This window comes from Sapajus apella, unplaced genomic scaffold (genome assembly GCF_009761245.1).
Source record: "Sapajus apella isolate SASKATOON/1434 unplaced genomic scaffold, GSC_monkey_1.0 scaffold233, whole genome shotgun sequence".
NCBI classification, from domain to species: domain Eukaryota; kingdom Metazoa; phylum Chordata; class Mammalia; order Primates; family Cebidae; genus Sapajus; species Sapajus apella.
Window position 1 is genome coordinate 396,144 of NW_022437173.1, and position 14,500 is coordinate 410,643.

Consider the following 14,500-nt stretch of genomic DNA (forward strand, 5'->3'; position numbering starts at 1 on the left):
TTTTTGCATTTTTAGTAGAGACGGGGTTTCACCGTGCTGACCAGGATGGTCTCGATCTCTTGACCTTGTGATCCACCCGCCTCGGCCTCCCAAAGTGCTGGGATTACAGGCTTGAGCCACCGCGCCTGGCCGATACTTTCTTTTTTAGTTACCACTGACAGCTCCATTTGAAATTCAGTGTTTAATTTCCTGTCATCTTTCCATTACTATCCGCAGCATGTGGCACAGTTGATCACTTTCTTTTCTATTTTCCCGGCTTTTAGGACATCCCATTAAGCTTTACACATCTTTTTTTTTTTTTTTTTTTTGAGACAGCCTTACTCTGTGGCCCAGGCTAGAGTACATGATTCCAGCTTACTGCATTTTCTACCTCCAAGGTTCAGGCTATTCTCCTGCCTCAGCCTCCCAAGTAGCTGGGGTTATGGGCGCCCACCACCACACCCAGCTAATTTTTGTATTTTTAGTAGAGATGGGGTTACTCCATGTTGGCCAGGCTTGGTCTTGAACTCCCAGCCTCAGGTGATCCACCCAACTCGGCCTTCCAAAGTGCTGGGATTACAGGCGTGAGCCACCGTGCCCAGCCCTGGCCTCAGTTGATCTTCCTGCCTCCCAAAGTGCTAGAATTACAGGTGTGAGCCACCACATCCAGCCTCTGCCTTTCGTTTCTGAGGCCTGAGATTGGCCTGCAATCCACAGAAAGAGAGGCGAGGGAGGCTGTTCTCTGCATGGGATTAGGTCAGGGCTGGGTCTATGCCCTGAAGGCGAGCTCATTCCAGCCCAGCTCCCCACTGCTGCAGCATATGTGTGGGCTTCTCCAGGAGGGGAGCTGCTTCTGAAGAAAGGGGCCAGAAACTCACTTATTGTTCTTCCCGTAGTAGTTTCTTGTCCCTGCATTGCCCCTGGTGCAGTCGGCCTCAGAGGACAATCTTTCCACAGGGTGAGGGTCTTCCCTGTGTATGTGATTGTGGCAGAGGAAGGGGATGTGCTGATTCTGAGCAATAGACAGCACATTTTGGATATTCAGTATTGACTTCTAAAGGTGCTTTCCTGTTCCCTAAGGAAGAACCCTTGAAGAGGTAGAAAAGGAAAGAAGTCAGGCATGGCTCTCACTCAGGTAAAGTAACATTCTCAGTGGATTGTTCTGCCTCTTATTTCTTCCTGAAATGTCATTCTTTGAAGCAGCAAATCTGCTGAGTCTGAAGCGTCCTGCCTGACAGGTTTGCTGGCAGTCACCCATGCCTTCACTCAGTCCCTCTCATCTCACTTAGGTTCCATCTCCCGTGACCCAGTGACATGAGCTTGGGAAGAGGCTGTACTGGGCATGGTCCTGGGAAGGGCTCACCCCAGACGTGGATGGAGACGGGGTATGGGCCCTGTGGTGTCAGGGCTGCTGGGCAGCAGGGATTGTTCAGGGGCCACATCTGGATGCACCGTCAGCTGGCTGTGGACCAGGAGTAGAGAAACTGCACGTGGACATCACATATTAATATGCACAAATACCTGCTAAATTCCGTAAAATAAGGCTAATAAAGGGAAATATTTTCTGGCTCATTTATATTACACTCGAAGCTTACTGAGTGAGTCACTGTTTCCAGCTCCAAAGTTTTACTAATGACTGGGAATGGAATGGGAACGTGAGGCTGACAGGCATCAGTGGCAGAGGATTCTTTCATCCCCTCGTCTATTTTATTACTTGAAATCAACCTAAAAGGAAAAAGCAGGAGAATCATTCACCTGTTCTCAGAAAACCCATACAGTGGAGACTGTGGTGTTTCTGCAGGGACCCTTGTGCTAGGTGAGAATGGTTATTTTGCTCAGTTATCGGAGCAAAACTTCATTGCCATTAGAGAGGATAGAACCATATTCTTGTTTTACCAATTATTAAATATTCTATTTATTGTATTTATTTACTTAGTTTGAGACAGTCTCACCCTGTTGCCCAGGCTGGAGTGCAGTGACATGATCTCAGCTCACTGCAGTCTCAACTTTTCTGGGCTCAATCGATCCTCCTGCCTCAGACTTCCAAGTAGCTGAACTACAGGCACACACCACTATGTCTGTCTGATTTTTGTATGTTTTATAGAGACAGTGTTTTACCATGTAGCCCAGGCTAGTCCTGGACTCCTGAGCTCCAGCGACTCACCCACCTCGGCCACCCAAAGTGCTGGGATTACAGACATGAGCCCCCACACCCGGCTGTTTCTTTCATTTTAAACTTGACATGTTGTATTTCTCTGTTTTATAGTATAACCCCAAACAAACTTGCAGCTCACACCCTAAACCATAAAGCATCCCCTTCCTGTTGCATCTTCCACCCTCCATCTCATCTCAGTGGGGAAGCAGTGTTGTCAGTTTCGTGTCAGGAGACAGCTCAAGTCCTATAGAAATGTGTTTATAGATTGTTTTGACATTAAGAACAAAATTTTTCAGTGAATTTTTTTTTTTTTTTTTGAGGCAGAGTCTCACTCTGTCGCTCAGGGTTAGAGTGGCACAATCTCGGCTCAGAGCAACCTCTGCCTCCCGGATTCAAGCAGTCTTTCACCTCAGCCTCCAAAGTAGCAGGGACTACAGTTGCATGCCACCACACCCAACTAGTTTATTTGTGTGTGTGTGTGTGTGTGTGTGTGTGTGTGTGTATTATTATTATTTTTTTTTGAGGTGGTGTTTTGTTCTTGTTGCCCAGGCTGAAGTGCAATGGCACAATCTCAGCTCACTGCAACCTCTGCCTCCTAAGTTCAAGTGATTCTCCTACCTCAGCCTCCCAAGAAGCTGAGATTACAGGCATGCACCACCAAGCCTGGCTAATTTTTGTATATTTAGTAGAGACAGGGTTTCCCCCATGTTGGCCAGGCTGGCCTCAAACTCCTGACCTCAGGTGATCTGCCCGCCCAGGCCTCCCAAAGTGTTGGGATTACAGGCGTGAGCCACTGCACCCCACCTAGTTTTTATATTTATAATAGAGACAAGGCTTCACCATGTGGGCCAGGCTGGTCTCAAACTTCTGACCTCAAGTGATCAGCCCATCTTGGCCTCCCAAAGTGCTGGGATTAAAGGCATGAGCCACCATGCTCACCATTCAGTGCAAGTTTTGTTGTGATACTTTAGCATGCAAATTTTGAAAATTTACATGTTTTCATGTTAGGAAACATTGATAGCTCATTCTACATCCTTATCAGACCTTTCTCTGAACGAGGACTGGTGGATATTTTAACTTTTCCCTGTTATTATAAAACTGAGTATATGTGATGTGAGTGCATGGTTTTTTAACATCATGATTTTCAATAAGCTTTATATTTTTTAGCAGTTCAAATTACATCATAAATGTTTTCTGTCTTATATTTGTTCTCAACTATCACTTTAATAACTTAATAGTAAGAATAGTAGCTCGGCACAATGACTCATGCCTGTGATCCCAGCACTTTGGGAGGCTGAGGCAGGCAGATCACCTGAGGTCAGGAGTTTGAGACTAGCCTTACCAACATGGAGAAACCCCATCTCTACTAAAAATACAAAATTAGTTGGGTATGGTGGCACATGCCTGTAATCCCAGCTACTCGGGAGGCTGACACAGGAGAATCGCTTGAACCCGGCAGGCAGAGGTTGCAGTAAGCCAGGTTTGTGCCATGCACTCCAGCCTGGGCAACAAGAGTGAAACTCCATCTCGAAAAAAAAAAAAAAAGTAAGAATAATAAGATATTATGGGTATAAATAAATGTGTTTATATGTAGTTCCATGTTGGTATTCACAAACTTGTTTCAACTTTGCTCATGTAGGCACTTTTCATACTGTTTTACTTAACTGTTTGATTCTTTTTTTTTTTTTTTTTTTTTTTGAGACGAGGGGGTTTTCCTGTTACCCAGGCTGGAGTGCAATGGCGCGATCTCGGCTCATCGCAACCTCCGCCTCCTGGGTTCAGGCAATTTTCCTGCCTCAACCTCCTGAGTAGCTGGGATTACAGGCACACGCCACCATGCCCAGCTAATGTTTTTTTTTTTTGTATTTTTAGTAGAGACGAGGTTTCACCATGTTGACCAGGATGGTCTCGATCTCTTGACCTCGTGATCCACCCGCCTCGGCCTCCCAAAGTGCTGGGATTACAGGCTTGAGCCACCGCGCCCGGCCAACTGTTTGATTCTTTAGGTTTAATTCTTATTCCCGAACTCCTGGACTGGGAAGCTTGTTCTGACATTTTAGGTCTTTGACTTGACCCAAGTTTCTTAGAGTGTCTGTCATACATTTATCTCCTAGTAAGATGGGAACATATCTTTCTCTCATGAGCTGTCATATTCATATACAAGTTACTACATGCATGGCATTTATTTAGAATAATATTAGACCGGGCACAGTGGCTCGCGCCTATAATCCCAGCATTTTGGGAGGCCAAGGCAAGTGGATCACCTGAGGTCAGGAGTTCAAGACCAGCCTGGCCAACACGGTGAAACCCTGTCTCTAGTAAAAATACAAAAATTAGCTGGGCCTGGTGGTGGATGCCTGTAATTCCAGCTACTCGGGAGGCTGAAGCAGGAGACTTGCTTGAGCCCAGGAGGTGGAGGTTGCAGTGAGCCGAGATCACGCCACTGCACTTCAGCCTGGGCGACAGAGCGACTCCATCTAAAAAATATAAGTAAGTAAATAAATAAGTAGGATAATGCCTTGCACTGGGAAAGTACTCAGAAACATCTGTCATTGTTATTGTGATGATTATCACAGTTTTAAGATTCTGAACTTTCTTTAAAGTCACTGTATACATTTTCATCTCATAAGACATTACTCATGCTCTAGATCATCTAGACACTGAACATGACTTGGTGTGTCAAACATAATATATAACACTTCAATAAAGATAACCCAGTGTTGGTTTTTTGTTTGTATATTTGTATATTTTTTGTATTGTCTATAAAACTGAGAAATCAATACTGATTTAGAGGCTATCATAACCTCTTATACAAAAGTATAAGAAGACAATTAAGGGAACCCTGCTCAAAAATAATGTGTGTGTGTGAGAATGCAGTGCAATCAGATCCAGTTTCTCCTACTGTACTCTCACAACAGAGAACACATCTGTGATCCCAGATGTCCTGGGCTTTCCCACACACACTAAGCAAGCAATTCTGCACTAGACACCAGCTGGGTGACCTCCTATTCAGTTGAATTCTGACACTGTCTACCTGGACATAGCATCAGATCCCACAAGTTGAGGGCTCAGTCCCACAAGAGTGTACCCACTTCAATGCCAGCTGCAAACACAGATGGCCTTTGCTTCTCACTGACTGGCTATGCATCATGAATTCCCATGACCCCCTCCTCAGCTTTGATTCATTTGCTAGAGTGGCTCACAGAAATCAGGGCAACACTTTTCTTATATTGACCCATTTATTATATAGGATATTACAGAGTATGGAGATGAACACACAGATGTAAGCAGTCTATTCAGTAAGGTATAGGAGAAGGGGCATGGCGTGGTGATGCACGCTTGTAATCCCAGCTACTCAGGAAGCCCTTCATGTATTTCCCTATACTGAAGGTTGTTTGGGCCCTGTCCTTTTGGGTTATTATGGGGGCTTCATTATGTGGGCATGATTCCTTACATCTTTGGCTACTGGTGATCAACTGAACCTTCAGCCCCCGTCCCCTCAGGGGAAGTTGGGGAATGGGACTTGAAGTCCCAGCTCTCTAATCCAGCCTTGGTCTTTCTGGTGACCAGCCCCTATTCTGAAACTCTTGGGGCCTCCAGCCACCAGTCATCTCATTAGCTTGCAAAGATACTTATCACTCCAGAGATTCCAAGTGAGGTGTATGTCAGGAAAGGGGAATGAAGACCATGTGTATTTTATTATATCGCAACTTGGATGTCACTCACTCCAGTTTATTCTCTCTTCTCATTTTATGTGAAGATTAGAACTTTCCTCTTATCCCCTTGGTGGATGTGTTTTTCATTTTAGGGACAGGTGACATTCAGGGATGTGGCTATAGAATTCTCTCAGGAGGAGTGGACATGCCTGGACCCTGCTCAAAGGAGTTTGTACAGGGACGTGATGTTGGAGAACTACAGGAACCTGGCCTCCCTGGGTGAGGATGACTTTTTCCAGAAGTTAGGATCTTCCTCTGTGTATCTTTTCATTTTCCTTGTGGGTCTCTTGGGAGCCCCTGCATTGCTTGGCTGAAACTGAAGCTGTGTTGACTCAAAAATGAAAATTTCCATAATGTGGAAACTGGATTTCGATTGTCCTCTTCCTGACATTACTGGAGGGTTGCAGAGCTTTTAAAATACCCAATTCCCTCTTTTCTATCCCCATGCTCTGATGCAGTGGTTTTGGGATGAGAGCTGTATATTTGTATATTATAGTGTTTCCTAGCAATTCATTAGGAAGCATTTAGTAGATGAGTTTTTGAAGTTTTTTTCTAGATATATCTGTGAAGTTCTCCCTCCTCATGTAAACATAGGACTGGGACTCTGGAAACTCTATAGCCTATTGTTTTCCTTTCTTTTTATAAGCAGGAATCTCTTGTTTTGACCTCAGTATTATCTCTATGTTGGAACAAAGGAAGGAACCTTTCACTCTGGAGAGCCAAGTACAGATAGCAGGAAACCCAGATGGATGGGAATGGATCAAAGCCGTGATCACAGGTAAGAGTTCAGATGGGTGGAGAGAATGCCGCTTATTAAATAGTATTTGGGAAACTCTATAGACAGAGAATCCTGTGGGAAAGCAGAAGTTTGAATCCTGTGACCTCTGAACAGAAATCTTTACCCCTTTTTATCTATCCTTTAGACTTGTACGAGTTTATCCTTTCACCCTCTAATTGTGCTGCAGCTCAAACAAAGGCAAAGGCTTTTTTTTTTTTTTTTTTTTTCTGAGACGGAGTTTCGCTCTTGTTACCCAGGCTGGAGTGCAATGGCGCGATCTCGGCTCACCGCAACCTCCACCTCCCGGGTTCAGGCAATTCTCCTCCCCCAGCCTCCTGAGTAGCTGGGATTACAGGCACACACCACCATGCGCAGCTAATTTTTTGTATTTTTAGTAGAGACGGGGTTTCACCACGTTTACCAGGATGGTCTCGATCTCTTGACCTTGTGATCCACCCGCCTCGGCCTCCCAAAGTGCTGGGATTACAGGCGTGAGCCACTGCGCCCGGCCGGCAAAGGCTTTATCATAATGGACAACACTGTTATCTAGCTTCTGAAAACTCTGGTTCCTTGATTCCATGTGGAACAAGGAAGGCTGTTACAAAAGGGTTGTTTTGTCCTTTGGTGTTTTCTTCTGTAATTGATTCTATCTGATGCCCAGTTCTCAGTCATATAGATCTGAATTCTATATAGTTTGCTAAATTGTAAGAGTGTTTTAGTGGAGCCATTAGGTTTTTCTAAATATAAAATCATGTCATCTGCAAAGAAGTATATTTTGACTTCTTCCATTTGTATGTTTTTTTTTTAATTTCTTTCTCTTGTCTAATTGCTTTGGCTAGAATATCAATGCTATGTTGAATAGAAGGAGTGAAAGTGGACATCCTTGTCTTCCAGATCTTAGCAGAAAGGCTTTCAATTTTTCTTTGTTTAGTATATTCCCTGTGGATTTGTCAGATATGGCTTTTATCATGTTTAGGTATGTTTTTTCTGTACGCAAGTTGTTTAGAGACGTTTTATCATGAAGAGATACTGATTTTATTGAGTCATTTTCCAGCACCTATTGAAATGATAATACGGTTTTTGTCCTTGATTCTGTTGATGTGATGAATCACATTCATTGATTCATGTGTATTAAACTGTCCTTGCGTTCCTGGAATGAATCCCACCTGATCATGGTGAATGCCTTTTTAATGTGTTGTTGAATTGTATTTGCCACTTCTGTTTTGTTGAGGATTTTTGCATATATATTCGTCACAGATATTGGCCTGTAGTTTTCTTTTTGTTGTTGTGTCCTTGTCTGCTTTTTGGCATCAGGGTAATGGTGGCCTCATAAAATGAGTTTGGAAATATGTGCTTCCTTTAATTTTTTAAATAGTTTGAGTAGAATTAGTATTAGTTCTTTCTTTTTCCTTTTCTTTCTTTCTTTCTTTCTTTTTTTTTTTTTTTTTTTTTTGAGGCAGTCTCTCTCTCTCTCACCCAGACTGGAGTGCAGTGGCACAATCATAGTTCACTGCAAACTCAAACTCCTGGGCTCAGCTGACCCTCTCACCTGCAGTACCTGGGGTTACAGGCACACACTACAACGCCCAGCTAATTCTGTTATTTTGGTTTTTTTTTTTTTTTTTTGCGACGGAGTCTCACTGTCTTGCCCAGGCTGGAATGCAGTGGCATGATCTTGGTTCACTGCAACCTTTGCCTCCCAGGTTCAAGTGATTCTCTTGCCTCAGCCTCCCAAGTAGCTGGAATTACAGGCACATGCTACCACACATGGCTGATTTTTGTATTTTCAGTAGCGATGGGGTTTCACCATGTTGACCAGGCTAGCCTCAAACTCCTGACCTCAGGTGATCCGCTTGCTTTGACCTCCCAAAGTGCTGGGATTACAGGCGTGAGCCAACGCGCCCAACCATGTTTGTATATCTTCCGAGACTCTTTTTGTTGTTGATTTCTAGTGTTATTGTATTGTGGTCTGAGAATATACTAGATACTATTTTGACTTTTTTAATTTATTGAGACTTGTTTGGTGTCTTAACTTATAATCTATCCTGAAGCATGATCCATGTGCTGATGGGAAGAATGTGTATTGTGCAACAGTTGGATAAAATGGTCTGTAAGTGTCTGTTAGGGCAGATGCAATGGAACATGCCTGTAATTTTAGCCATTTGGGAGACTGAGGCAAGAGGAATGCTTAAAGCCAGAAGTTCAAGGCTGCAGGGCAATGTGAACTCACCTGTGACTGGGCACTGCACAACAGCTTGGGTAACACAGGGAGACCCCATCTCTTTTTTTTTTTTAAAAGTATTGTTTAGATCAATTTAGTCTGTCATATACTTTAACTCTGATTTTTTTTGTTGGTTTTCTCCCTGATCTATTGATTACCAAAAGTTGTGTTTTGAAGACCCCTGATATTATTGTATTGCTGTTTGTCTCGCCCTTTAGATTTATTAACATTTGCTTTACATATTTGTGTGCATATGTATTTATTATATCCTTTTGCTAAGTTGATTCCTTTATCAGTATATACTGACCTTCTTTGTCTCTTCTAATGCTTATTGATGTAAAGTCTATTTTATCTAAATATACCTACTACTGCTCTTTTTTGGTTTCTAGTTCCATGGAATATCTTTTTCCATCCCTTCACTTTTTGTCTACATGTATCTTTATAGGTGAAGTGAGTTTGTTGTAACTGGAGAATTTAGTCCATTTATATTTAATGTTATTATTGATAGGTAAGGACTTATGCTACTGGAGAAAAATCACTTAAACACAAAAGAAAACAGTAAGAAAGAAAGCAAGAGAGGAATTACAAAACAATTAGAAAAGAAGCAACAAAATGGCAGTATGTTTTAATTCATTGCTTTTTATTATTAGTATGTCTATTACAGGCTTTTACTTTATGGTGACCATAAAATAAAACTTACAAAAAAGCATCCTATAGCTGTTAACAATTTATCTCAAACCAATATCAACTTATCTTTGATTACAAAAAACAAAACAAAACAAAACAAAAACCTCTGTACGTATTCATTCCCTTCTCATTCTGCATTTTGAATTTTTTATGTCACAATTTATGTTGTGTACTGCCTATCTTTTTTTTTTTTTTTTTTTTGAGACGGAGTTTCGCTCTTGTTACCCAGGCTGGAGTGCAATGGCGCGATCTCGGCTCACTGCAACCTCCACCTCCCGGGTTCAGGCAATTCTCCTGCCCCAGCCTCCTGAGTCGCTGGGATTACAGGCACGCACCACCATGCCCAGCTAATTTTTTGTATTTTTAGTAGAGACGGGGTTTCACCATGTTGACCAGGATGGTCTCGATTTCTTGACCTCGTGATCCACCCGCCTCGGCCTCCCAAAGTGCTGGGATTACAGGCTTGAACCACCGCGCCCGGCCTGCCTATCTTTTAAAATTGTTGTGCCTGGGGCGGCGGTGAAAAAAAAATTGTTGTGCTTATTTTTAATAGTTTTATCTTTTAGCCCTCTTCGTATCAATGGTTTGTATATCATGATTATGATGTTAATATTAGTGTAACAGTTACATTGTGTCATTTTATTTGGATTTGAAAAATCCCTTTATCATTTCTTGTAAAAGAGGTCTGATCATGGTAAATTCCCTTAGCTTTGTTTGTCTGGGAAAGACGATCTCTCCTTTATTACTGAGGATTGCTTTGCTGGCTACCGTATTGTTGGTTGAGAACTATGCTTCCATACTATTAATTTGAATTACATGGAATCAACTTTTCTTTATTAAACAATCCTCTTCCTTTTGTTTTCCTAAAAATTGAATATTATTGTATTGAAGTTTCATAAATCTGTTCAATGTAAGAATTCCTTTGGTATAATATTGTTTTTCAGTGTAAAATACTTGTTTACATACTGCAATTAATTGGAAACCTACGGATCTTTATATCTTGTAGCTCTGTCTTCTGAATTTGTAATGAAAGATTTACCACACAAAGGGAAGAGCAGTACAGGAGAAGCATTCCAAACAGTGATGTTGGAAAGACATGAAAGCCATGACATTGAAGGCTGTTTCTTCAGGGAAGTCCAGAAAAATATTCATGACCTTGAGTATCAATGCAGAGATGCTAAAGGAAATTACAAAGGAGTGCTTATGACACAGAAAGATAATCTCACTCATGGAAGAGATGAACATGATAAAAGAGATGCAAGAAACAAGCTTATTAAAAATCAGCGTGGATTAAGCTTTCAGTCACATCTGCCTGAACTGCAGCTTTTTCAATATGAAGGGAAAATTTATGAATATAATCAGGTAGAAAAGTCTTTCAATAATAGTTCCTCAGTTTTACCACCTCAACAAATGCCTTATAATGTCAAAACCTACATTTCTAAGAAATATTTCAAAGACTTTATCTCTTTATTACTTACACAGGGAGAAAAAGCAAACAATTGGGAAAAGCCTTACAAATCTAATGTATGTGGTGTGGTCTTCCCTCAAAATTCACACCTTGCAAGTCACCAGAGAAGTCATACTAAAGAGAAACCTTACAAATGTTATGAGTGTGGCAAAGCCTTTAGAACACGTTCAAACCTAACTACCCATCAGGTAATCCATACTGGAGAAAAACGTTACAAATGTAATGAGTGTGGTAAGGTCTTCAGTCGAAATTCACAACTCTCACAACATCAGAAAATTCACACTGGAGAGAAACCTTATAAATGTAATGAATGTGGCAAGGTTTTCACTCAGAATTCACACCTTGCAAGACATCGGGGAATTCATACTGGAGAGAAACCTTACAAGTGTAATGAGTGTGGGAAAGCCTTTAGAGCTCGTTCAAGCCTGGGTATCCATCAGGCAACCCACAGTGGAGAAAAACCTTACAAATGTAATGAATGTGGCAAGGTCTTCACTCAAAATTCACACCTTATAAATCACTGGAGAATTCACACTGGAGAGAAACCTTACAAGTGTAATGAGTGTGGCAAAGCCTTTGGTGTTCGTTCAAGCCTAGCTATTCATCTAGTAATTCACACTGGAGAAAAGCCATACAAATGTCATGAATGTGGCAAGGTATTTAGGCGTAATTCACACCTTGCAAGGCATCAGCTAATTCATACTGGAGAGAAACCTTACAAGTGTAATGAGTGTGGCAAAGCCTTTAGAGCACATTCAAACCTAACTACTCATCAGGTCATCCATACTGGGGAAAAACCTTACAAATGTAATGAATGTGGCAAGGTCTTCACTCAAAATTCACACCTTATAAATCACTGGAGAATTCACACTGGAGAGAAACCTTACAAGTGTAATGAGTGTGGCAAAGCCTTTGGTGTTCGTTCAAGCCTAGCTATTCATCTAGTAATTCACACTGGAGAAAAGCCATACAAATGTCATGAATGTGGCAAGGTATTTAGGCGTAATTCACACCTTGCAAGGCATCAGCTAATTCATACTGGAGAGAAACCTTACAAGTGTAATGAGTGTGGCAAAGCCTTTAGAGCACATTCAAACCTAACTACTCATCAGGTCATCCATACTGGGGAAAAACCTTACAAATGTAATGAATGTGGCAAGGTCTTCACTCAAAATTCACACCTTGCAAATCATCAAAGAATTCATACTGGAGTGAAACCTTATATGTGTAATGAGTGTGGCAAAGCCTTCAGTGTGTACTCAAGCCTAACTACCCATCAGGCAATCCATACTGGAGAAAAACCTTACAAATGTAATGAGTGTGGCAAGGTCTTCACACAGAATTCACACCTTGCAAGACATCGGGGAATTCATACTGGAGAGAAACCTTACAAATGTAATGAATGTGGCAAGGTCTTTAGGCATAACTCATACCTTGCAAGGCATCGGCGAATTCATACTGGACAGAAAACTTACAAGTATAACGAGTGTGGCAAAGCTTTTAGTGAACATTCAAACCTAACTACCCACCAGGTCATCCATACTGAAGAAAAACCTTACAAATGTAATGAGTGTGGCAAGGTCTTCAGTCAGAATTCACACCTTGCAAGACATCGAGGAATTCATACTGGAGATAAACCTTACAAGTGTAATGAATGTGGCAAAGCCTTTTGCCAAACTTCAAAACTTGCAAGGCATCAGAGAGTTCATACTGGAGAGAAACCATATGTGTGTAGTCAGTGTGGCAAAGCTTTTAGTGTCCGTTCAGGCCTAACTACTCATCAGGCAATCCATACTGGAGAAAAACCTTACAAATGCAATGAGTGTGGCAAGGTCTTCACTCAGAATTCACACCTTGCAAGACATCGAGGAATTCATACTGGAGATAAACCTTACAAGTGTAATGAATGTGGCAGAGCCTTCAGTCAAACTTCAAAACTTGAAAGGCATCGGAGAGTTCATACTGGAGAGAAACCATATGAGTGTAATTATGTGGGAAAGCCTTTAGTGTCCGTTCAAGCCTAGCGACCCATCAGGCAATCCATACTGGAAAAAAAACCTTATAAATGTCACTTGTGTAAAGTTCTAAAGTCAGAGTTCAAACCTTGGAAGTCATCTCAGAATTCAGAGTGGAGAGAAACCTTACAAATGAAGGTGGCAACTTTTGCAGTTAGAATTCATTCCTTTGACAACATCAGAGAATTTATTCCTGAGAGAATCCTTGAAGATGCAGTGACTGTGGCAAACTGCTCATGAGTTCAAATGTTAATAGATATCCAAGGGTCCATAATAATGAGAAATCAAATAAATGTACTGTATGTGGCAGAGGCTTTATTCAGGCCTCACAGCTTTCTAGGCATTAAAATCTACATACTTTATGGAACCACACGAATGTAATATGCATCCTGAAGCTCTTACTCTAAGACTGTAACTGTAGGTGAGGATTCATATGAAGAGTGACTCAGTCTCTAGTTCTTTGATTCACTTTTAATTTGATAAACTGCACGACAATTACACGTCCCAATATGGTAAAAACTTATGACATTATATATTTCAAAGGTTGAAGGACATTTGGAAATGGCTACTTACCTTCAGATTATAAAATATTTCATTCCATTGTTTGAGGTTTCTCAAAAAGGCTACTGTTTATGACTTTCAAACTGAATACCTTTCATGGTGCCCATCTGGGAAAGAACTATAGTATGGAAGGGCCTACTTCATTACATGAGGATCATATTTATCCAAGTTTATTGAAGAAGGAGGACTCTGCATTATAAAATTAAATGTTCTTTCAATTGAGAGACCATGGTTTGGGGCAGAAAATAAGGTAAAACTATGATATCAGTCATCATACTGATTGTATTACAGGGTGCCCTTCTGAGAGAAAGACACTGTGGGTTTTAGGGAAGAAAGGCTGCACTAGCCATGCATTGAGCAGGCCAAGACCTCAGGACACTGGTATTTTTATGGGAGGAGAGTAATAGGTTATTAATGACTGATTATATAATACGAATAGTGCAGGGGAAACGATTGCCACCTTCTCTATTGAATGGCAATAGCTGTTTTATAGCAGAGATTGATGAAAAATAGGCTTATTTTTGAAATTGAAGAGATAACAGTTACCAGAGTGGGGAGCTTGGACAAAAGAACCAGAATACCATTTTTTTTTTAGTAGAATTCACACTAACTGCTAGAATTACATTTTGCTGCTGTTTTATTGAGAATGTGTCACAGACATAATGTTTTAACAAAAAAATTGGACGTTTTCTTATAACTATGAATGAATCACATTTTTTGTACCAACACTGTTTTATCCTACCTCAGTAGGATACTTCATGACAGATAATAACAGTACACTCAGTCTTCTAGGCTGGAGGATCGAGAACAATTTTTTTTTTTCTTGATGGAATCAACATACAATTTTGGGAAACTGTAATCATACTCTGCACCTGAATTATTCTCTCTACACTCTGTCTTAGCATATTTATATAGATATA

At 41.2% G+C, this 14,500-nt stretch overlaps 2 protein-coding genes across 3 annotated transcripts in view; both read left to right on the top strand.

Annotated features, from left to right (window-relative positions):
• Positions 1 to 14,500, top strand: part of LOC116544847 (zinc finger protein 160) — a 60,619-nt gene that overhangs the window by 10,939 nt on the left and 35,180 nt on the right. The gene's annotated exons all lie outside the window — the stretch shown is intronic.
• Positions 589 to 14,378, top strand: ZNF347 (zinc finger protein 347). 2 transcript variants are annotated; one of them, XM_032271431.1, is made up of 5 exons: positions 589 to 1,114; positions 5,943 to 6,069; positions 6,500 to 6,628; positions 10,543 to 13,012; positions 13,095 to 14,378. In XM_032271431.1, the coding sequence occupies exons 1-5, from the start codon at positions 1,100 to 1,102 to the stop codon at positions 13,153 to 13,155; spliced, it is 2,802 nt and encodes a 933-aa protein (XP_032127322.1). In that variant the 5' UTR covers positions 589 to 1,099; the 3' UTR covers positions 13,156 to 14,378. The 2 variants fall into 2 exon arrangements, with proteins under 2 accessions (XP_032127322.1, XP_032127321.1); XM_032271430.1 differs by having other exon boundaries at positions 6,497 to 6,628; positions 10,543 to 14,378.

Bases quoted from the DNA above. Each gene is read 5' to 3' on its own strand.
- ZNF347 (XM_032271431.1), top strand. The intron at 6,070-6,499 runs GTGAGGATGACT...TTTTATAAGCAG, and splicing joins CAGGAACCTGGCCTCCCTGG to GAATCTCTTGTTTTGACCTC. The intron at 6,629-10,542 runs GTAAGAGTTCAG...TATATCTTGTAG, and splicing joins GATCAAAGCCGTGATCACAG to CTCTGTCTTCTGAATTTGTA.